The sequence below is a fragment of the Papaver somniferum genome, chromosome 7 (assembly GCF_003573695.1).
Source record: "Papaver somniferum cultivar HN1 chromosome 7, ASM357369v1, whole genome shotgun sequence".
Classification (NCBI taxonomy): domain Eukaryota; kingdom Viridiplantae; phylum Streptophyta; class Magnoliopsida; order Ranunculales; family Papaveraceae; genus Papaver; species Papaver somniferum.
The window spans coordinates 26,316,696-26,339,515 of NC_039364.1; the positions used below are offsets into that span (position 1 = coordinate 26,316,696).

Genomic DNA, 22,820 nt, shown 5'->3' on the forward strand with positions numbered 1-22,820 from the left:
GAATTCTTCCAAGGTTGAATCTGTTATGAAGAGTGTTATGTTGGATTTTAAGATTCTATTTGAAGAATATAAGGATATGTATTCAGTTCATGAGGAGGAGTCAAGTAGTTCTATCCAGGGACAAGCCAAAGCAGTGGTAAGTAAACCAGGGGCAGGGCCAAGTCGTATGAAAGAGTTGATGTCAAGGAGTAAGAGGTTCAAGAGCAGCCCAAATGATGACATGGAAAAACGGAGTTGGATAGATATTTCATTGACAAGTATGAAGAAGTTGAAGGAGAAGATGATGATGAGGAGTTTGATTTATTGGGCTGGTGGAAGACCAACAGTACAAAGTATAAGATACTTGGACATATGGCTAAGGACATATTAGCCATTCATGTGTCTTCTGTTGCCTCTAAGTCTGCTTTTAGCACAGGAAAGCGAGTCTTAAGTCCTTATAGAAGCTCTTTATCTACAAGGACAATTAAGGCATTGCTTTGCACACAAAGCTGGCTAAGGAAGCCAATACAACTTGATCTTCTATCTGATTACATACCAGATGATGATGTTGAACTTGAAGAAGGTAACATACAATTGTACAAACATATACATTGCTGATATACATATTACATTATTACTTGTGTTTGGCAGTAATAGATATAGACTAATAGTTACTAACTGCTATTATTTGTTTTTGCAGCGTTACTTGGTCCTATCAACACTGATGCCACCACAAGTGCTGCTGACATGGATTAGAAGATCAAGATTCAAGACTACTGCAGCACTAGCTGCACTGCTAGTTGTTCTTTTTTTTTTTTTTTTTTTTCAGATTTTCTCATTTTCAAGACTTAGTATGTGTGTCTGTGGCTACTGCCTACTGCTACTTGTTCTTTTTTCGGATTTTCAAGACTTTAGTGTGTTTGTTTGTCAGTTTGTGTGTTACTGCCTACTGCTACTTCTTTTTTCAGATTTTCAAGACTTTGTTTGTTTGGTTTGCTAGTAATATTGCTACTCATTAGTTGGTGCTTTGTTTTTTGATTGAGATATTACTTAATATATTGAAAAACAGGTAAAAAACAGGTACTTATGTTGTCAGAGAAAAAGACATATTTCTGTCTGGAAAAGTACCGACTGGTACCGGAACCGTACCTGATACCGGACGTATACCGAATGGTACCGGAACCAAAGTACAGGTACCGGTCCAAAATTTTGGAACCGAGGCTAGGGAGGTACAGATACTCGTTCTATTCAAGAACCGAGCCGAACCGTACCGTGTGCACCCTTATCCAAAACCACTCACATTGTCACCGAGGAAAAAACAATTTTTTCTCTATAAAAAACATCTCATGTACACAGAACAAAATCTTGGTGATCTTGAGGTTCAACATTATAATGCCGAACGATTACTTAAAATTCCCGTCATGTTGGTTCTTCTGACACTGAAGATGCAACATAATTTTACAGCCAATAGAACATCCTATTCCCATGTTAAAGTATTTGCATTGCAGTAAGAAGTGTTCCACGAAATCCTTCTCCATTTTGCCTGACATCCGAATTCTCTAGGGAGATTTCATCTGCAATGTCACGATTCTCGTGGAGTTCTGTATCTCTGACCCAGAGCACATCTCCTGGGAATATATTCATGTCAGCCAGAGTAGCGCACTCCTCTTCAATTAGCCTGCGACCTTTATGTAGCATCTGGTTCTCCTTGACGACCCCAAATGATTCCCATATCATCATTTTCAACCGATAGATTGACATGGAACTAGACACTTTCAAGTTTGCTGTGTTGCCATATGAATTCTTCCGGGAACGCTTAGAAGTGCGCCTATGTGGCTCAGAAAATGCACAAGAAGCATCAAGAACAGATTTTGGAGCTTCCTCCTTTCGACGTACTAGCAGTACAGAAATGCCTTCATTGCAGTAACTTAATTTTTGCATTAGCTCTCTGCTTTCTCTTTCTCCTACGCATTCCTCACATATCATCGGATAAGTCTTGATAGTGGGTTGCCTTGACTCAGCCTCATCATTTGAGGGATTTAGGCATGCTTCTGAAGTTGGCATCTCTTCAGAAGATCCACCACAGAACTCAACCTCAATTTCAGCAGTTACACATTTCGAGTTGGCACCTTGCCAATCTTCACAAAAGAACTTCCAATCGTTCTCTGAGATTATAATCAATCCATCCGTGGTAGATGGCTTCTGAAATATTAGACCACGTTCGTAGATAAGATCCAGAGGCCTTTCTAACAGCCGCCCATGTTTCTCACATGTCAGAGAATCAAAAACGCCCTCTAAAGGGTCAGGTCCTTCAGGTGAAGAAACAGTCTTCGCACTTGCTGTAACGTAACTTCTCCACTTAGTCAACCATGAGGAAGGCAACAAGTAATACTTGCAGCCTGGATAAAGTGCACTCCTCTTGCCCAGATATAATTTCTCATGATTCTGGCGTTCTTTGAGCTTAGCTGCTCTAAGAGTATCTTCAGCACATGCCACTTCGTTAAATTCGATGCTGCATATAGCACATGTTTCAGCGTCTGAGAGAAATGTTGAACAAACCAAATCATCTTCCGCTTTCACATTGTTTGAATGTTCATGAAGAAAGAGCCAGAGATCCTCCGGAACCAATACACGCTTTGCTCCAGGCGCCTGTTCTGGCATAAGCTCTCCGTGGGGGCACCTAATTGAAGCTGTTGGGCCAAAGTCAGCTTCACAGGGAAAATCCACATTCTTTCTCCGTGACCACTGTAGCAACCACATCCTAGATACATAGTACATCGTCACCTCCAGAAACCTTCCAGCAAGTGAAGCATCTGCCATTTCCTTAAAAGAAGATCTTTGATCCCTATAGTCAACTGCTCGAGCCATTGTCTTTGCCCCATCCCTTACGCAGTCAATGCAGAGGTCACCATTGGATAATGTTGGCCCACCACCATACTTGGAAAGCAATCTTGTCCAGGCTCCTTCTGACAAACGCTTCATAGAGTCAACTTTTGAAACTGGAACTCCACCGTGTGAGCACTGAATTGATGTGTTGTCAAGGACAGGAGGGGCAATGTTGTCAGCCCATTGGCGAAGCCAGTCTGTAGCTATCCAGAAGTAAGGATCTTCAAGTGAAGGAGCAGGAGCTTCTGAGAGAATTGAATTCACTTCTTCTCTTCGTTCGGTAACTCTGGCTGTCTCTCTCTCCTTTTCCTGCTGGTAATTTTGGCAAGTAGTGGCATATGACTCATTTAATGCCTTTATCTCTTCAAAGAGATGAACTGGGAGAGGCTTCTTATCGTGTTGAGGCACTGGCTCACTACTTCTTTCTGTATCTTCGAAGGCTTCGCCTTTGCTTCTTGTGGTGCTTTGACGATGATACATTAGCATGTATGCATCCGCTGATGTAAAGGTTTTTTCATGACAATCAATATCCGTTGGCTTTGCAGTAGAGCTAGAAGAGCTTTTTCCAAAGGGATGAGAACCCAACTTTGAAACACTCTCATCATCAAATTCCCACCATTCCCCGGTGTGTTCATCTTTAATGATTGACACATAATGGCCACTGTTCACACCACTTCCTTTATGGACTAGTATTGCTGACAAAATATATGTTAAATCTGACTGAGATGGTTCATACAACCTCTGCTTCATTTGTAATTCTTCAGGAAAACTAAATTCGGATGTTATTCTTTTCACTGTGGTAGTCTTCGCGAGGAAATCACAGCGCTTGAGCTGGAAATTAAGCACATCTGGAAGGGTCTGCAGTTTAATCCATCGAGTAGCATCAGCTCGTACACCACATGACTCGCAGAAACACTGATTGTCCCCGCATAACGTCTCCATGCTAAGGTAGTCTTCTAAACTCTTAGCCAAGCTCTTGAAACCTTTGATGTTTAACTCAATGTCATAGAAGTCTTCCATCTTTGAAGAAGCTTCAGAATCTTGTCCACACTTTGAACACCGAGTCACATTCGAAACACTTCCGCGGAAGAGATCTTGCACTATGGTCCTTGCATTAGAAACCTTAGAGCGGCTAAGAAATCGTTCCAATAACGAAAGCAGCAAAGTAAGAAACTCATGACTATCCTGTTGAACCCCATTATTCAACTCCAACGTTTTAATAAACGGAGCCGAATCGATATAAGTCTTATCACTCGAATGCAATTGAGCAAACAGCTTGGCTAGTTGATCCAAGACAGGATACTGCTTCAACAGCTCTGGCTCCACTGCAAAAACACCATCCCTGAACGAAGAATTCATAAACAAGCACTGAAGTATACTGTTAGCATAACATGTAGCACCCAAATTAGTTAAACCAGCAGGCCAATTACCATCACGAAGATCCTGAGATGGATTTGGACCAAGATTAAGATTGAGTAAAATTTCAGACATCTTCTGCCATAGACCTGCCTTTCTAAACCCATTACGATGTGGAGTAAGTGCACAAAAACAATTAGGGTTATCTCTAGAATTCACACGACAACCTTGACAAACAGGCTTAGAGATGCAAAATAATTGATCTAAATCATCTTTTGTTACCTCATCAGTAGCACATATTCTCTTACAGATTTCCGAAGTAGTTTCAGCTTGTTCCTCAGATTTACTCCTCTTGTTTTTCTTGTTTCGAGTAGCTCTGCTCATATTTCGTTGAACCCTATATTTTTGAGAGATCAACTTGACAGTAGACAAACTTGAGAACTCAAATTGACAAAAATACTTTCCCCAAACAGTACTAGTAACAGCCTTATATAGAGATTACTAATTCCCAAATTAAGCAAAACTTCAGTTGAGTATATAAACTGGAATTTCTTTTGGGTATAACTAGTAGGGCTTCACTTTTTCGGCAGGGAGCTCTAACTAAGTTGTTGTTCTATGGAATTGATGATTTTTAGGGTTTGATTGATGGGAAAAATCTATAATTCTGAAGAATTTAATGAATTTTGGTAGTTATCTCCCTCAAAGAATTGGGTGAGTGGGTATATAAATTGCACGCTAATTTCTCATAACTGGCAAGACGGAAGATAAACCAAAGTACTAAGCAATATTTCTAAAAATCAATGAAAACTTTACAATATACATTACTAGAAATCAATGAAAACTTTACAATATTTCTCTTCTTATTCGTTTTGATAAAAAACAATGCGAAGGAATCAATATGTCACCTGTTGTTATACCAGAAGGTTATCTCATTTCTTTTTTTTCTCTTTGAACTTGCTGACATCTCAGATCAAAATTTGTCAGAAAGCAGATAATACAACTAGAGTTAACAACGATATCAGTTAGCAGAGGGCGTGTTTTCGTTTTTCTGTTTTCTCATGATCAAAATAGCCAACTGCAAGGAGCCGTGCCGGCATTGCTTCAGCGGATTGTTGAAATGTGTTATTGTTGCCTTTGTTGAATCCAACAAAACAACATACACAATACTGAAAGAGTCCCCTTTTTCAACTGCAAATTGCCATTCGTTTGGCGTAATTGAGAACCAGTCCTTTCTTGCAGATGTTGTTGCTTTAACTTCAATATACTCTTTGCTCTCATCATTTTTACAAACAACAATATCATAAGGTAATCCAGTCTCTGCTTCTTTATTTACCCAGTTAACACTTCCCGCACCAAACTTTTCGACGAGGTGATCAAAGGCTACCTCCTCTCCACGACGCCCTGTTTTTTGAGCATCAGTCTGATTTGGTGTGTGATGAGAAATCTGATCTCTCTCATGCACTGCTGAAGAGGAAAAATCTGGGTTCCCAGAAATATTGACAGTATATGTCTGGTTGATCACCTCTGACCTATAAGCAGACCTTCCAGCACCAGAACGTGGTTGACCTACTTTACTCGTAGACTCTTGCAAACCTACAGTCAGACTAGCTACTGACTCGATGTTCCAATCAACAGTATACCCAAGAGGAATCCCGTCATCTTGTGAGACAACGCCTTCAGGTTCCTCTTCCTTTTGAGAGCTTTCAATTGGTAGGGGAACATCTGCAGGTCTTGTTCTGAGCCCATTTGTACGAGAATAGTTGAAATCGGGTGCAGTTTTCCAATCTGCAGGAGGCCAACTAGTACTATATCCTAATTTTCTTTTGGACTTTGACTGGTTTTGTTCGTTGGCGATAGCTGAGGAACAAGCCGGTTGAGAAACATCTTGCGGAGAGGATAGCGATGGAAGACACCAGATAAGTTCACTATCAGGAAGTTTGGGGATCTTCTGGCTATTTAAAATGAAGAACTCTGTTTGCTCTTTGGTGGAACCTGATTCAGCCATGGTTGTGACCATGTGGAGGAAATTTGCAAGGTGTAGTTCAGGAATTCCATTGTAAAATAGGCGAGAGAGCTCCAGGAATATCGAGTGAGTATCTGAATCTCGACTCACATATAAGATTTCACCCTGCAAAAATAAGATGTACGAATTATATGAATCCTGCAGAATTAGGAAGGAAGTGACTATTTGAGCCTTCCATCTAACTTGAATATTTCTCAAAACTTACAAAAATTTCCTATATCTAGCACATGACGCGATACCAGTTAAACACATCCACACGGAACACCCATTCAACAACTACTTACACCAAAAGGGTCAGCCAGCAAGATAGTCCTAAGTGTCAAGGACATGCCATACAACAAAGCAGGGCCATACCACTAAACAGAATACGCGTATACCGTGAATCTAGAATATTAGTAGGGATAGTGCAATTAAGGAGAGCAATCGCCCTGGAGACTGCCAATGAACTACGCTTGTTTTTAAAAGTACCGATTGTGCTCCTACTTGTGAACAAGCATGAACAAGTAAAAGTACCGAACGGACAAGGCAAAGGAACCCGCAAAACAAACAACAATAAACAGCCAACCAGCTTCCGGTATTAAAAAGGTGGGTTGCGGATAATGTACATAACTATAATTCTAATGCATCGCAACAGGTTACATGTGGCAGCATGAACAAATACCTCAAGGGGTGTACAAAGCTGACATACCTGAATAAGACAACTGCACTCTGAACGTCTACTGGATGCACTGTTGCCACCCTTTATGGTATATTTATAAAATAGCTTATCAACCACAACAACTTGTAGGCGACTCATGTTTTCAAAACCCGCTTGCTTGAGAAGAAAGTATTTATCAGGGTGCATTTTGGAGATATAACGCTGTGCAAAAGGAAGAATCCAATCCACCAGTGAAGCCTTATCCTTGTTATCTTCCACGCCATAAAATATTGCTTCCCGGGTGATGACCTAAGCAAAGGAAATGGGTTAAAATGAAACCTTAGTACCAAATATAGTAGTTGCAATATATGAGTAGGAAGATATTTCAGCCGAAAAAAACTAACAATGGTGATTATATAGGATATGTGCACAAACTGCAGTCAGTCTTAATAAAGTTTCAGCAAAATGGTATTACCTCAGAAAGAGCGGGAACTCCAATACTTTGCATAAGCCCAGAAATTTTTTCTGAGAGCATTTCTTTCTCAGCGTTACTGAGCTCACCAAAGTACAAGAAACTGATATTGTCGGAGTGTTTAAATTGTTTTTTTAGTTCCTCGTCGTCACACCAGCAGACAACACCAAATGTTGGGTGAAGTGAAACCCATTTATCCAGTACAGTGGGAAGAACAGTACTTTCCAATTTCAGAAGAAACTCTTTCAGGTAAAGAACATCTTCTGGACTTAACAAGCCAGATTTTAGATCACCAGACCACTTCAAAATAACCTCGTAAACCTATTAATACATCACAAAACGGAACGGTGGTCAGATCAAGCTAAAAAAAAAAAAAAGTAAATTGTTTTTAAAAAGAATACTTGCCACTTTAGCAGCTTGTGAAGGCAAACCGACGTCTGATAACTGCATTAAAATCTGAATGTAACTTCTAAAAGGAGGGGTCTGAGAAACCCTACATCCATGCACAAAAAAGTCGTGAAGGCCGTGATACACCTGGGCCAATGTGTTGCTTAAGTGACAATTAATCTTGTTTATTGAGCCAGACTGGAGAAGCAATTTTCTTGCCAGGTCCACAGAACCAGTTGGATCATGCCAATACACGTCATCTTGAGACAAAAGCATGCCATGCACCACATCGTCATGCCTAGATACATTTTCAAGTGGAACAAATATAGAAGGTCCCATGCTGAATGCTGCTGCAATTTTTGATTTTGAGCTATCCATCTCATTCCAAATGAATGAATAATACTTGGACATTTGTGCAATGCTGTCAAAAAGAGAACCAGTCTAGTGCGTCAGTACAGCTGTGACAAATTAAAGATGAAAAAGAATCCAAGTGTATTCTGACTGAAAACCAGAGATACCTATCTGGTCATGTCCGTATATTACAAGTTGTATTAGTAGTACCTGGTTTTGAAAGGAGAGGCACATCTCCTCCAGACTTGAAGAACTTGCAGGGCATCATCAAGGGTAACTTGAGTCTTAAAACCCATGTCGCTCACGAACTTTCTGCTCTTTACCTGTTCAAGGAGAATATTTAGACCACTTAGTACTGAATCCAAACCAACACAATTGCTCGAATCCATTTCAATACTAATGGTAACACAATATAATAGCATATATACTAAAAAGCAGACAAATGTCAGCTAAGATTCAGCTGATATTTGATGTTTATGTATTGCATTACCACTGTTTACTCTTTAGCTTGAACGTTTGACAACTTCAACAGTTCAACCCAGTTTATCATAATTTTATTTTCACCAATAAAAGAAGCATTTACTGAAACATTTCAAGGGTAAAAACTGTGGAGTGATCTCATCCCCATGTATACCAAACCATCCCTGGGATCATATTAATGTCAGTGACACAGAACAATGCAAACAGAGCTTAGTACACCTTTCTGAAGGGCTTACATGGAGACGCTAAAGGCTGATTCAAAATTTGAAGGATGAAAACCTCATCATGTAAATCAAGATAAGGCCTAGAACTATTGGTGAATGTGCATCTCTTTGGTATAAACTCAATGGAAGGAACAATGCAACATGAGACACATGCATGCAGGGCCAGCATATGTTGCTTAGCCGCAGCTCCAATACCTTAAATGAAACAAAAGCATAGAATCTGAAACTGTTCTCCGAAGTAAGCATCAGAAGATCAGGAAAACAGGCTAGATGCATCAATGATATATGTGAAAGTGACATGGTATCAGCCTCACACCGATTCAAGAGGTTCCCCATAAAACACATTACTTATCCCTTATTCCCCGAGTTTAAAGAAATCTGTACACTATTAATAGAAGCTATATAAGATTAGATGCTAAAATATGTAGGGGAGGAAGTCGTGCACATCAAAAGAGAAAACATGCTGAGCAATGAACCGGAGGAATGACGAAAAAAACCAGAGTGTCAGGCAATTATGAACAATAACCAAGTTTCAACAAGGATAATCCAGACAGAGACCAAGGCAGTTTCATCAGAAATAATTTAACAGGAACAAACTAACCTGCGGTAGAACATACGGCACAGAAGCTCCCAGTATGGACCGGATTGTGTCACAATCATGGAATAGATCTTTGGGATAGTGAAGCTCTTGGTCCATACTAGATACTACCCAGGGAATATCCGTGATGCTTTTTATGAATGAGGACTTGAATAGTTTATCACTCTCATTCTGTTTTGAAGTGCAGCAACCGCTTGCTTTCAATCCAAAATAATTATCCCACTTTTCATCAAGAACTTCCAGAAGATACTTACATTTTACATTGTTGTTCTGTGAGGATAAAGCAGATACAAGCTGGACCAGCTCAGGGGACTCCCAGTCTTTAAGTACTGAATCAAAGGGGATAAGGTCAGTTGCATGCATCAAACTCTTCAAATCAGTAAGAGGTACATCAGCTACCTTCCTCTCGACTTGAGTTATTTGCACAAAATCACTAACACCTAATTCCTGGAGAAATTCCCTCCACTTCGCTAAATCAAACATTGAAGCTTTATTGGTACTTCCACATTTCAAGTAAATGATGTCTATTTCATGCCATTTGAAGTTTGTTGCATCAATTAAATTATTCACATCAATTGGATTCCCAAACTCTTGGCTGAAATGTATCGGTACGTCGACAAGTCTTTTATAACCATAACTTGTTGAAATAAATGCTTTGTTTCTTAACTCGGATATTATATGTCCCCTTTCATTACAGCACCTTGGGCAATTAGACTGAAGGTGGAGCATCACAAAGGATAGGTACTCTGCCATCAAATTATTGTCCCTGTTCGTCACTCTAACGTCAGAAATTCCTGGTAATATGTGCACCATAATAACATCATGTGCAGATAATCGTTGGACACCAATTTTATTAAGCATCCTTATGCGGTTCTCAACCAGTGTCGGGTCTTCACCATTGTTGTTTGCAGTTGCCAATGAAGTTAGGGCAGAACTTACCATCCGAAGATTGGCATATATATTTGGGAAAACATCTGGACCATCCGACCCACCAAGGCCACTGTTAAAGGACTCGGATGGTAACCAAATTGTATCTTCAGCAACTGAGCTATATGTACCATCTGAAAGTGGAATGAATCGTATTTGTCTAAGTCTCTTAATGTGATCTGATGATTCTACTACAGCATTTGAGGAAATAGATGAGCCAAAAGAATTATCCACCAACAATGAATAGAGAGTGTTAAGAAAGGAAGATAACCAATCCAATCCCAATGATCTAATCCCAGTGTGATCTTGTGCTAGGCATATGGATGAGATAATGTCAATTAGGATATTTGGTCCATAGCCTTGGACACCCAAAGCCTTCGCTAGAGTATCAGACAAAACTATGTCCTTATCCAAGTAACCGAGTCCAAGATGCTGATTCAGTAAACTCTCAGGCAGAAGTACACGAGCCTGTTCATCCCAACCTCTAAGGGCCCTGCATGGAGGAACCCAGCCGCTCTTATCATGTCCTTCAAGTAGCATACAATTTGAAATACGCAATTTAGATATAATCATGCGCGGTAGATGTGCAAAGAATCCATGAACTTCCCCAACAAGAGGAACAAAACTCATGTAAGCCACCACAGCTTTTCCAGGACTCTCCTGAAAGCAGGGAAGGGCACAAAACGATCTCTGTGCACCAACAAACAGGCTTGGAAACTCCGACAACAACCATTGATTCCAAGCGCTGTTTCCGTCCACCTCTTCTCTGGATGAAGGAAGAACAAAGTCACCTTGAAGAATGAACTTCAAACCGTAAGTTCTTAGAGGAAGAAAAGCAAATACAGGTTGTTGCTCTAGATGTGGTTTATACTGTCCATCAGCTGACTCGTCTAGTGTGAAGGCTATTGAGATCTCTGTAGTTTGCACATCAGGTCGTAAGACACTACCCTGCAACTTCTGAGATGCTACAAACCAACTTAACTTTTCTTTTCCATGAGAAATTTTTACTATTCCATCTTCTAATGTTTCTCGTCTCAAGACAACGGATTCGTTGGTGAGCATGTTCTTAAATTTGATGCACCGAAGGCGATGAAGAAATAATAATAAGGATGGATGAAGATCTGAAAACATAGACACGATAGAACTGATGCTTGTTCCTTCTTTTAGCTTTGGTTTAAAGGGAAGTATAATGCAGGTCTTCCACAAGCTGCTGCTAACATTGTTTTGATCAACAACATCACCAGGTACAAGTCTCCCGTATAAGTCAATGTCACAACGAGAGACAACTTCTGGTAAAACAAAACCAATCTGACCCTCACTTATATCAAATTTGACATGAAACCCTTTGGAATGTATCTCTGGAGCATCTGTAACCTGGAAAATGAAAAACAGAACTAATTCAATAAAATGTTAATAAACAATTCCGAACAAAAGAAAATGACCAATAGAGCAAGTACAACACAAGCCTGAAATACCTATACTCTCAACTGTTTACACTTTTATGGGAAGTCGTTATTCACTTTTGCAGTGGTTCACTTAAAACTGTCTGTGATACCCGAATAAAGTCCAACAAGATAGACATGGATTCAATAAAGTGGAAAAACAATTGGGCTATTCAAATGTAATATTATTCACAGGCATGTGCGGATGCATGAAATATAGTTAACATGGCTGAGATAAACTCCCATGAGCACAGAAATTGTAAGTTCTGAAACTATTAATCATAAAAGTAGGATAATCATGTTTAACTTCCCCTTATATTCAAACCAATAAACAAGACAATACTTATACACCTGTGAGAACTTCCTATCCTCATTTCTTCAGTATGCAGGGAAGAGATACAAAAGCTCCTTCCATCAGAACTTTGTGGCAGCATTCACCTATTGTAGGTTAAATTAAAGCCAACTCTTATGATTGTGTGTTTGGAAATCCTGGCAATGCAAGCTGCAGGTGGTGTACAAGGTTGCCATCGGTATAAACTAGGTCTCTACGTGAATTATATTGATAATGCATCGTCAATCACGGCTGAACCATGGCCATCCTGGCAGTTGAAAGTGAAGAGGACAAAGACTACCAAAGGCTGTGGTTGGAGTAAGATTCGGAATCTATAGTCAAAAAATTCGAAGGCTTGATTGCTAACACGAGCTAAGAAACCACTTCGCCTATTAGAACGCATTTTACAACCTTGTATAGGCCTGCCCTAACCAATGCGATGATAAGCAAAAGCTGCCTTGACAGATTACACCCATTGGATTGGCAGTCATGAGAAGAGGTTGGCAAGAAAGCACATAAAAAGTTTGGTCCAAAATGAGTCAACATGAGTCAATGCATGACAAAAGGCAAAGAACAAAAACCCATGACACAAGTGGGAATGAACAGAGAACAAAAGATTCACAGAGGCTATCCTCGATAATGTAGAAGAAACAGCAAAAGGGGGGAAAATGGTCAAGCTACCATACCCGAAAAACGGATTTGAAGCCTATTCCTTTCTGTCCTATGTATCCAGCACTTGCTCCTTTTTTTGTTGAATTCCCAACATCGCAAAGTGCTCTAATGTTTTGAGCAGAAAACCCCCGCTCATTGTTCAGAACAACAATGCCAGTTTCCTGAAGAATGAAAACCAGTGTTGGTTCCACACTTTCAGAGTACACATTATCGTCTGCATTTTGAACCTGGAGACAAATTACAGAAAGAAAACTTAAGTAGTTGATGCCAAAAAAGCTACTAAAAGATACAGTCTAGAGGTGTAGGGATAGTCGGTCAAATGAGCAGGAGGAAAAAGAGAGACTATGAAATTGGAAGAAAGGTCAAATAAGTTTTTAATCACTAGTACCAAGTACCATGCTGCTTAAGAAGTTGGTATATGACGAATCACATACGTCGAAGAATGAATATCTACTTGATTCAGGCTTTGTTCGATGCATAACCAGACATGTGAACTACTAGTCCAACACTTGCACAGCGCAAGTACATAATTATATTGATAGCTGAAACTCTTTGTGGGGTTGTTATCAACAATATTCTTCCTTTGAATTTATTAAATAAAAATAAAAGAATGAACTCACCAGCTCCAGAAGAAAATGTGAATCCTGTGAATATAACTCTTGCGAAAGACAATGGAGAGCTCTCCCTAAGCGAGCATGATGCTTCTTTAACATGCTGGTCTCCTCATGAGTGAGGCCTGGAACTAGACCAAATTCCTCACGCCTAATAGATTCAATAACAAGTGTGGCCTCTTTGTCTTCATCGTGTTCATTGATATTCTTGTTCGACACTTCTTTTCTTTTCTTTTTCTTCTTTTTTTTGTTGGACACTTCTTTGAGATCCGTCGTAGTGCCTGTTTCAACAATTACTGCTACTGCTCCATCAGATTTCGGTTGATATGCTGATCCTTTCGGTACATCAGCAGCAACGCTAGATCCAAGATTAGAGACTTCTATGTTTGAGGTCCTAATTGACATGGGCAAACCATCAGCAGCACTAGATTTGAGCACATGATAATCTGCAATCCATTCCATAATCCCTAGAGAAAACCCAATTTCATGAAGCATCATTCGTTGATCAAGTTGGTTGCACTCGAGTAATATCGCTGCATGGGCTTCTTTTGTGAAAGATCTTAACCCTGAAAGAAATAAGTTGGCAGCAAAACTCCAAAATTCTGACGGAAGGTAACCAAGGCACTCCAAAATGAACCTTGACGCCACAGGAATCCCTTTATCTTGACCATGTAGTTCAACATCACGATCATTTCCTGTTTCCAGAGAGTCCACAGAATTTTTTAGGATGACTTGAATTGCTTGGTGTGTGTGGCACTTAAGAAGAGACAAGGGAACTTGCTTCTCCCCTCCAGACAAAGAAAGCAAAGACAGCAATTTGACAGCTGTTTGAAAGGAAGATCCTTGGAGTGCAGCTACCAGGAAATCATTTACAGTCACCGTGCGATCTATTCGGATAATCTTCCCGTCTGTTGTTGCTACACACAGCAACTCTTTGGTGTTGGCTTCACTTAACAACCAATCCACAAGCGGACCAAGCGAAGGAGCAAATAAAAGGTCCCAATGAGACCACAGCAGTAGATCGGATAACATTGGTGCGCTGAGCAAACAATCAACTGCATCCTTGGATGAAACAGATCCACGTGCCCCAGATATGTGCCCCAAGTCGGTATTCAACTCAGTGTTTCCTTGAGTTTGTAATCTTGTCTCCAGTTCATACCAAGATCGCGACAATGCTACAGAAAATAAAACACAGCTGGAGAATTGGCTTTTTTCCTGTTCCTTTAAGTATTTTGAGGGATCGTCGCCACCAACTTGAAAACTAATTGTAGGAAATTGCTTCTTCAGTAACAAAGAAATGTCATGTGAGGTTACCGCATCGTTCCCCCACAAGCTACTCGCTGATTGAGATAGCAACATTATTAATTGCTGCCCGAGCATGGATACCTCTAAAAGGGAATTCCCACTCATGTCTCCAGATAAACTTCCATATAATTCATTAGGTAGACTGGAGAAATTATCTTCCAAGAATTTGATGAAGTTACCATAACCCAAAGAATCAAATTCCTTGACAGAAAATTGTTGTGTTAACCACAACTCACAATCACGTAGAGATCTCAACAAATTAAGTTGCTTCTGCGGTTCGGAATGGCCTTCTCTAATACAGGAGTCATGTTCAAAATATGACACAATTTTCTTTAAAATATCACCAATGGAGACACCTGGAGATTTAATGCAGGAAAATTAAAAAAAATGGAGTAAGAGAAACACCAAAAAAGCAAAACATCTGAATACATTTAAGAAAGCAAGACTTAGTAGAAAAACAAAATAAAGACATGTAAACAATGCAGAGTACAGATAGACTCCTTCCTTTCCTCAATGAAAAGTCATATAGGACGTTTATAACAATCTAACAGTACTAATCTGCCTAAGACAAACCGCAATTGGTTAAGCCAAACAGGTTCTGATGGTCCTTGAAAATGAAATTGAAAGTTCAACCTTATTTTACAGGTTCAACAGGTAAAATGGTATTATATCTTAAGGAAATTTCTACCAAGATCAAAATCCAGATAATATGTTTGATAATGAAACGTATACCTAAGCACCTCTTTGGTATCACAGTCTTCAGTTGTATTTGAGTTTATATATTTGATTAAAACAATTAATTAAGAATAACCTGGTCTAGCCAGAAGATCCATTTCATACCTAGCCTAGTGCACATCCAACAATTATCCTCATGCAGCTAAACATGATTCACTATTTTGCTAGAAAATTGTAATTAGAAAGAACTAAAAAACTCTCAAGAAGAAGTTTAAAACAATGCCCAGATATCATGCAATCAGCACTCACTATGTTTTAGTTGAGAGGCATGCTCATTGAGTGATGATGCATCTTTTTTGGTTGAAACTTCAACATCTATCCTTTCCATATCAGTAAAAGAAGCAAAATTAGGACTACTACATCCATGTTGGCCAATGGATTGAATAGCATCATAAAGATTGTCCCACATCCCGCACTTAATGGATTTAATCTGCAATAACAAAAGACCAACTTAACTATCACCCCTGAGGCCATGATAATCCTTTTAAAGCTCTCTATATTAGAGTTTACAGGAATTAAGCTCTGTATATTAGAGTTTACAGGAATTAGGAATGGACTAGTCAGTAACCAATCATAGAAAAAATAAATCATATATGAACTGAATAGCATTATTCAATTTAAAAGAAATATTCGTGACCATTTTCTAGTGTCTCCAAACTTATCAGCTCCTGATGCATCACCGATTTTTCTGAGACTAACACATCTAACTACATCCCTAAGGCTATCACAACTCACAAGGTGCTCTTAATTTGATTTCTTGCAGTTACCAATGCGTATGAATGGCATTGTGCAGCCCAGGTTGCATTTACCACGCTTTAACAAAGCGCGGCATGATCGTTACGGAAGGAGGAAAAAGAGCTTACAGCAATATTCAGTAATCCAATGCACGGGTATGATGAGAACATGGATTTCATTTTCTTCTTTTGCCTCTCTAATGAACACTTCATTTTTGATTTTTTTCCTACTCGACCTGGTTCATTGTAGAAATCTATCATCCTCTCAAATACCTATACAACAAGCAAATTATGTCAGTAAGAAGCTTCAAATATTTGAGAGAATTAACAACACTAACCATATGGAAGAAAAGCACAATCTAACAGATAAAATAGAACTATACAATATAGATTTACATCACAAAAATACCAAGTGGAAGTTTAAATTACTACTATACTAGACAACACAAGATCCAATATATTAATTAAAAGTAACAACCAATACAGATCAATAAGAGTATCCATATTTCATAGGACTGTGTAGCATGTAGAATTGACCAATATAAACACACCCAGAAGAATATAGACATACCTCAGCAACGGAATGCATCTGACATGCATCCTTCCAGGTGGTTATGAACGTATCCATCATTTTATCATTAAGCATAAGGTCAGAATTCACATCCTCGGAACCACTATTGTTTATCAGTTCAGTTTTGGCATCATTCTGTAGAAACATGTTGCCATCAACCCCCTCCAAATTCAGCTTGGACCTTTTGGAAAATTTGGAAGATGGAGGGGTGGAACCACTATTGAAGTATCTACCTTTCCTTTTCTTACCCATTGATTTCTTATTTGTGTTGCACTTTGATGTGCCACTAGCAGGTGAAGGCTCGTCTAGTTCGATTTTCAATCCAAGTCGTGCCATTTCTTCAGATGCAGATGGATACGGGCAAGTGGTGGCACGTTTTCCAGAACTTTGTCTATCTTGAGATGAAACTCCATGATTACCAGTTAGGGACTTCTCATCCATGTTACCAACCTCATCATCAGCATCATTTTCATCACTTTCAGCTTCTGAGTCTGATGAAAGAAACCTAATATGCTTACCATCTAAATCTGCTTGAATTGGAGAAAACGACTTGATACGCTGTGCAATAGTGCTGAACCTTTTGTCCAGCTCTTTTTTCTGTGAATGTATACATGGAGCTTTTGCGATTACAGCTTCTGCTTTACTGTTTTGCAGATTGGACTTCTGCTCCAGTATCTGAACATAATCCATCAATGTCGACTCTTCTGCTCTCTTGGAATCTTGAATCGAAGTTATGTGCAGCCTAAAAATTGGAAAGATCCCCCACATGTTAGAAATTTTGGAACAGGCACACAAAAGAAGGGAAGAGAAAACATTTCAATATACCTCTTTGAAATATTTTGCAACAAGCTGTATTATCTAGCATCTAACACTATAATTAAAATACATTTTTCTTCAGCATACACATAAGATGCAAGTCATGGAGACCTATAGAGACAGCTGTTATCATGCATATTCATTATAATAGACATCGGTTCAACTGAGTTATGTGAGACAATGACATGGACAAATCTTGAAACTCAATCCACCATCATATATGTTCCAAGCAATTACAACAGTTTCATTATGTTCATACTAAAAACCAAAAGAACAATTAAAAAATAAAAAATAAATAAAAGAAGAGTTTCTTACAGTTAGCAAGACTCAACTTAGTTTAGTGCTGTTTTATGTCAGAATCCAGAAACATATTCAATGAAGAACACAAAAGCACCATATCCAATTTAAATAAAAAATTGAGCCACAGAGTCGAGCATTTTGTCATAATTTGATGCAATTAACACCGCCACCACACAAAATCTGTAACAGCTAAGGTCCCAGGCCCAGCTGCTGACAGATATTAATTTACGGGATTGTCTACTTATCCTTTCATGCATAACATATATATTGGGTTTCCTTCTGCACGAGTTTTCTCGTCTCTAAGAATCTGTTCAGAAGAAGTGTTTATTGAAGAGCTTTGCACTATAGAGCTGAGAAGAGCTTCAGAAGAAGTGTTTATTGAAGCTTTCTAGTGTTCGATACTTTTACTAATCTAAGATTTGAATTAAGCAGTTGTTGCAACCAAATATGTCAATTCTAAATCCCCTAGTAAAAAAACTCAGTAACAACAAAAATTGGAAAAAACAATTTACATACTTCAAGCTTTGAATCCGGACGCCAAGCTTTTCTTTAACGTCTACTGATTCTTTAATTGCTAAAAACTCCAAAAACCCTTCAGCTTGTACAAATCTCCCATTCTTTGAATATAAGTAGTCAGCAAGGTAAGAGATAACTTCCTGGCTTGTTATCTTGTGAACTTCTTTTGTATCTACAGGAACAGAAAAATAATGTACAACAAGTGGATGCCGCAATAAAGATCCCATCCTTAGATCTTCAAACCTTTCAATCCCCTCATTCTTACATATTGCAAGACTTAAATCATACAATGATATAATTCTCCGCGACCCGACGAAACAATGGATGAATGCGTTTATCTAAACAATCAAAAATACATAAATCAGCATATAAATTTCAAAATAAAGACATTTCTGAGGATGAGTATGTAAAAGGCAAAGACATGTTACCTTTCCTTCGATGACCATGAGCCGATGTAAGGAAGGTACTTGCTGCATTTGAAACCCTAATGAACCCCATGAATCTACTTTTAAAATTAACAGTGCAGATTGAGAAACAAGCCATGCCGAGACGGTTTCTCCAGTTGTGAGGAGATTGTTATGAGCCTTGACTACAGCACTCTCGATTCTTTCTATAGATTCTTTGGGTTTTGCAGAGGTGTTGGGATGTTGTTGTTGAAGCGGGAATGATGGCGTGTTTGGGCGGATTGGGAAAGAAGGGTTTTGGATGTAAGGGTTTTGAGGAGGTATTGAGAAAGAGGGGTTTTGGGGATAGAAATTAGGGTTTTGGAAATAAAAGTTGGGATTCAGTGGGAACTGCTGAGGATACTGTGGTTGTTGTTGTTGTGATGGTTGTAGAGATGGAGGCCGCACACCAGGAGGACCGCCGCCAGGGGAGAGGTGGTGGTGATGCCCGTACATTGAACCTCACAGAGGCGGAAAACAGCGGGAAGTGAAATGTTGTTAAGTGCGCAGAAACTGTTAAGGTTTATATAGGTAAGCAAATTGGCTGGGGCACCAGGTCCGGAACACACTTGGGGCCGTCGGTTTTAGTCCTAACCGACAGCAGACCTAGAGGATACATTGGGCTCTCGTCGCAGTACAAATTGGTGTTGGGCTTGAGAGCAAGGGTCATTCGATACCAAACCGGCTACCAAACCGAGTGAGGAACTAGGTGAAAGAGTAATTTTTGAATGATTTTTTAGGTACCATGGTTTTTTTGGGACCATCGTCTTATTAGGCCACCTTCCCTATAGTTATAAGGGGTGTCCTAGAACATTGAAATGACCAACCTATTCTTAACCTAATTTAATTTAAAACCAACACAATAACCACCTCTCTCTATATATATATATATAACCACCACCTCTTCTCACCACCACCTCCCACCACCGTCGATTACCACCACCACCAACCACCGATTACCATCACCACCACCAACCACCGATTACCACCACCACCACCACCCACCACCGCCGATTACCACCACCAACCACCGCCCACCACCGCCGATTACCACCACCACTACCTCCAATTATCACCACCAACAACCACCGATTACCACCACCACCTCTGATTACCACCACCACCACCACTATATATATAGCTTAATTTAAAACATTAACAAAGATATTCTCACAAACCCATTACTTGTCATTCGTTTTTGGTTAAATAAATGAGAACTAATCATCAAAATGAGTTGAAAATGGAAGTTGCAGAGAGGTTTAATGGAGTTTTTTTTCAGTAAAAAGTTCGGTTATCACAAATTATTTTTTTCTTAACCGAACTCAAAGTTCGGTTGATTCGCAAAAAAAATACTTTTAACCGAACTCCTTGTATTAGAGCAATACAAGTCCATAAGTTCGGTTCGTTCGCAAAATTATTAAGTTTTCTTTGTAACCGAACTCTACCTATAAGCCCAGTTCGGTTGATTCGCAAAATATGTTGAAGTTTGCGAACCAACCGAACTTCTAACACTAGGTTACGTTTAACCTGAAGTTTGGTTGGGAACTTGGTTGCGTTGAAGTTTGCGAACTAACCGAACACACAAGATGTACTCAAATAAATTGTCAAGTTCAAAGTTCGGTTACCTACCATTTTATCCTAGGTAACCGAACATTGCACTGTACGACAAAAACCTCCATTAACGAGCGAGTTCGGTAACCTGCGTGTTTGGAAAATGTAACCGAACTACACCTTCAGGTGTGTTCGGTTACATGTTCTTGACATATGGTAACCGAACTACACTTTCAGATGTGTTCGGTTACATGTTGTTGACATATGGTTAACCGAACTGGCCCAAATTTACATAAAAAATTTCATTTTTTTGAAAGTTTGGAGCAATTCAACCAACATTATCTAAGTTTGAAGCATACCTGGGTACCCAAATACCCTTCCTCCGGCTGTGGTTGGTAAAATCCATCGTTTTTCATTTTTCCTTCTTCATCTTCTCTAACTTTACTCTCTCAATAATTCTACTTCTTTAAAAAAAAACTCATCTGATTTTTTAGTCTCACTAATTATCTTTAACTTAATCATCTCACTAATCATTACACTAACTATTATTAACACTAGCTAATCATCACCCAAAATTAATCAGGAGGGTAATTTAGGTATTAATATAAATATCTAGATAAGGGGTGATCTAGATTTACTTCTAATGTCTTTACCCAAAATAAAACCATGGTCCCCAAGAAAAATTATGGTCCCAAAAAATCGTTCTAATTTTAAGACCGTGGGAGAGTAAAATCGACTGGGCTAATGTTCTTCCGCTTATAATACTCTTTTTTAATAACTTTTTAATAATAAAGTCATTTCAAGACCGCGTCCAACAATTTTAAATGAATAAAAACTTTGAAAATATCCTTGAGCAACATATCATCAGCCGTTTAATGTTTATTTTCCAACTGGCGGCTTTGGCTGAATGGGAGAGTGTTCTTGTCCCATTTTAGTTCCTAATTTGTTCTAGTTTTTGTTCAAAATCCTTCAACTCGAATGAGAGTTCTCATACCGTCCCTGCTTTGAGTAAGTGAAGTTTTGGCCATGTGGGATAGGAGGGTTGAAAAGCATGATGCTTAGGGAGTTTTGAAGTAAGGGTTCGGTATTGGTTGATCGTAACTTCACTTTGCTACGGTACTGTCTTTATGGAATCCAATAGGATATACGATGATCGTTTTACAATTGATGTGGATGACGATTGTGGACAAAAGATTGTCTTGTGGCCTTGTGGGTGGAGCACTGATGAAGCTTACCCTGATCCCACTTCAAAACTGATAAAATATCTGTTAAAATTGTGAATCCAATAGATTTATCATCTTCCTTAAAGGAAGCGTCAACACCAAGGATCCAATTTGCAGAGGGGGTTAAAAGGATCAGTACAAATATGCTTGGAGGTAGCGGATGCATGAGGAAATGGGAATACTCCATGGTAGTCCCACCTCACGTGTGATTAAGGAGAAAAGCAAAAATGGACCATCACATGATTTGCTACTTTTCCCTATAGTATTGGGTTAATATTAAGTATCATGTATATCATTCCCCTGTTGATCTGGTTGTTCTTCATCGAATCACTTAGGTTTTGTTTAAAGTGTGAGGAAAAAAACAGATCACCATATGGACGCATTTTAAAAGAAAGATGCGGGATAAGGAAGTAGATGAGAAACACCTGAAAGGTCCCAACTACTGATAATACCATAACCAAGATATCTAACACTTCAACTATGAGATGACGCGCGCGCCGAAAGTCAGTCAAACCATCCAACAATTAAGTTTAAACTAGCTCATTACACCAAATTCCCGGATTAGTAACAGGAATTCGTAACGGCTTATGAGTCGTTACAAATTTTCCGTTACAAATGATCGTTACAAAAATTTCATAACAGGTCCAAGCCGTTATGAATTTTTTTTATTGGCGTGCCACTCACACACTTGGGTCGTAACACCTTGATTATGTGTGTGTGCGACTCACACGCCTAGCATTATATTTCCACCCACGATTAGTTATACGAGAGGATATTTCCTCCCACGAGTGTGCCGTTCACGTGATTCTGAGGAGTATAACAGATCGAGATTCAATATCCTTATTCTTTTTTTCTTTTTTCTCTCCTCTCTTTTGCTCCTGCTCTTTTCTTTCCTCTCAGGTGATGAAACTAGGGTTTCATCACAGAGATCGTATTAGCCGAGAAACATCACATAAATCTTCTTAATCTTTTCAATAATCGATATTTGTAAGTGTCAATCATTATAAGTTTTTGATTTTTAGGGTTTCATATTTTTTCTAATCGATCTGTTTTTTAGGGCTTCATTTCATATTTCTTTTTAGTTTTTCCATTTCTTAATCCGTGAATCTAATACGATTTGTTTCATTTGAGTTATGTTTTGTTAATCTTCTTCATATAAATCTAATTCGATTTTTTTTTCTAATTTCCTGTTAGGGTTTGAAGAATTTTGAAGACTTGAAGATTGAAGAATTTTGAAGACCTAGAAGGTA

At 39.0% G+C, this 22,820-nt stretch overlaps 2 protein-coding genes across 2 annotated transcripts; both read right to left on the reverse strand.

Annotated features, from left to right (window-relative positions):
* Nucleotides 1–1,144: 1,144 nt before the first annotated feature.
* Nucleotides 1,145–4,854, reverse strand: LOC113296762 (ubiquitin carboxyl-terminal hydrolase 26-like). Its single transcript, XM_026545089.1, has one exon. It carries the CDS (start codon nucleotides 4,603–4,605, stop codon nucleotides 1,468–1,470), a length of 3,138 nt encoding a protein of 1,045 aa, XP_026400874.1. The 5' UTR covers nucleotides 4,606–4,854; the 3' UTR covers nucleotides 1,145–1,467.
* Nucleotides 4,855–4,986: 132 nt separating this feature from the next.
* LOC113296761 lies at nucleotides 4,987–19,278 on the reverse strand. The gene is made up of 13 exons (XM_026545088.1): nucleotides 18,782–19,278; nucleotides 18,354–18,691; nucleotides 16,722–17,463; nucleotides 16,280–16,423; nucleotides 15,666–15,846; nucleotides 13,386–15,037; nucleotides 12,780–12,992; nucleotides 9,397–11,694; nucleotides 8,302–8,414; nucleotides 7,759–8,161; nucleotides 7,357–7,674; nucleotides 6,933–7,190; nucleotides 4,987–6,349 (listed from the first exon to the last, which is right to left on the reverse strand). Exons 1-13 carry the CDS (start codon nucleotides 19,250–19,252, stop codon nucleotides 5,240–5,242), a joined length of 8,241 nt encoding a protein of 2,746 aa, XP_026400873.1. The 5' UTR covers nucleotides 19,253–19,278; the 3' UTR covers nucleotides 4,987–5,239.
* Nucleotides 19,279–22,820: the final 3,542 nt, after the last annotated feature.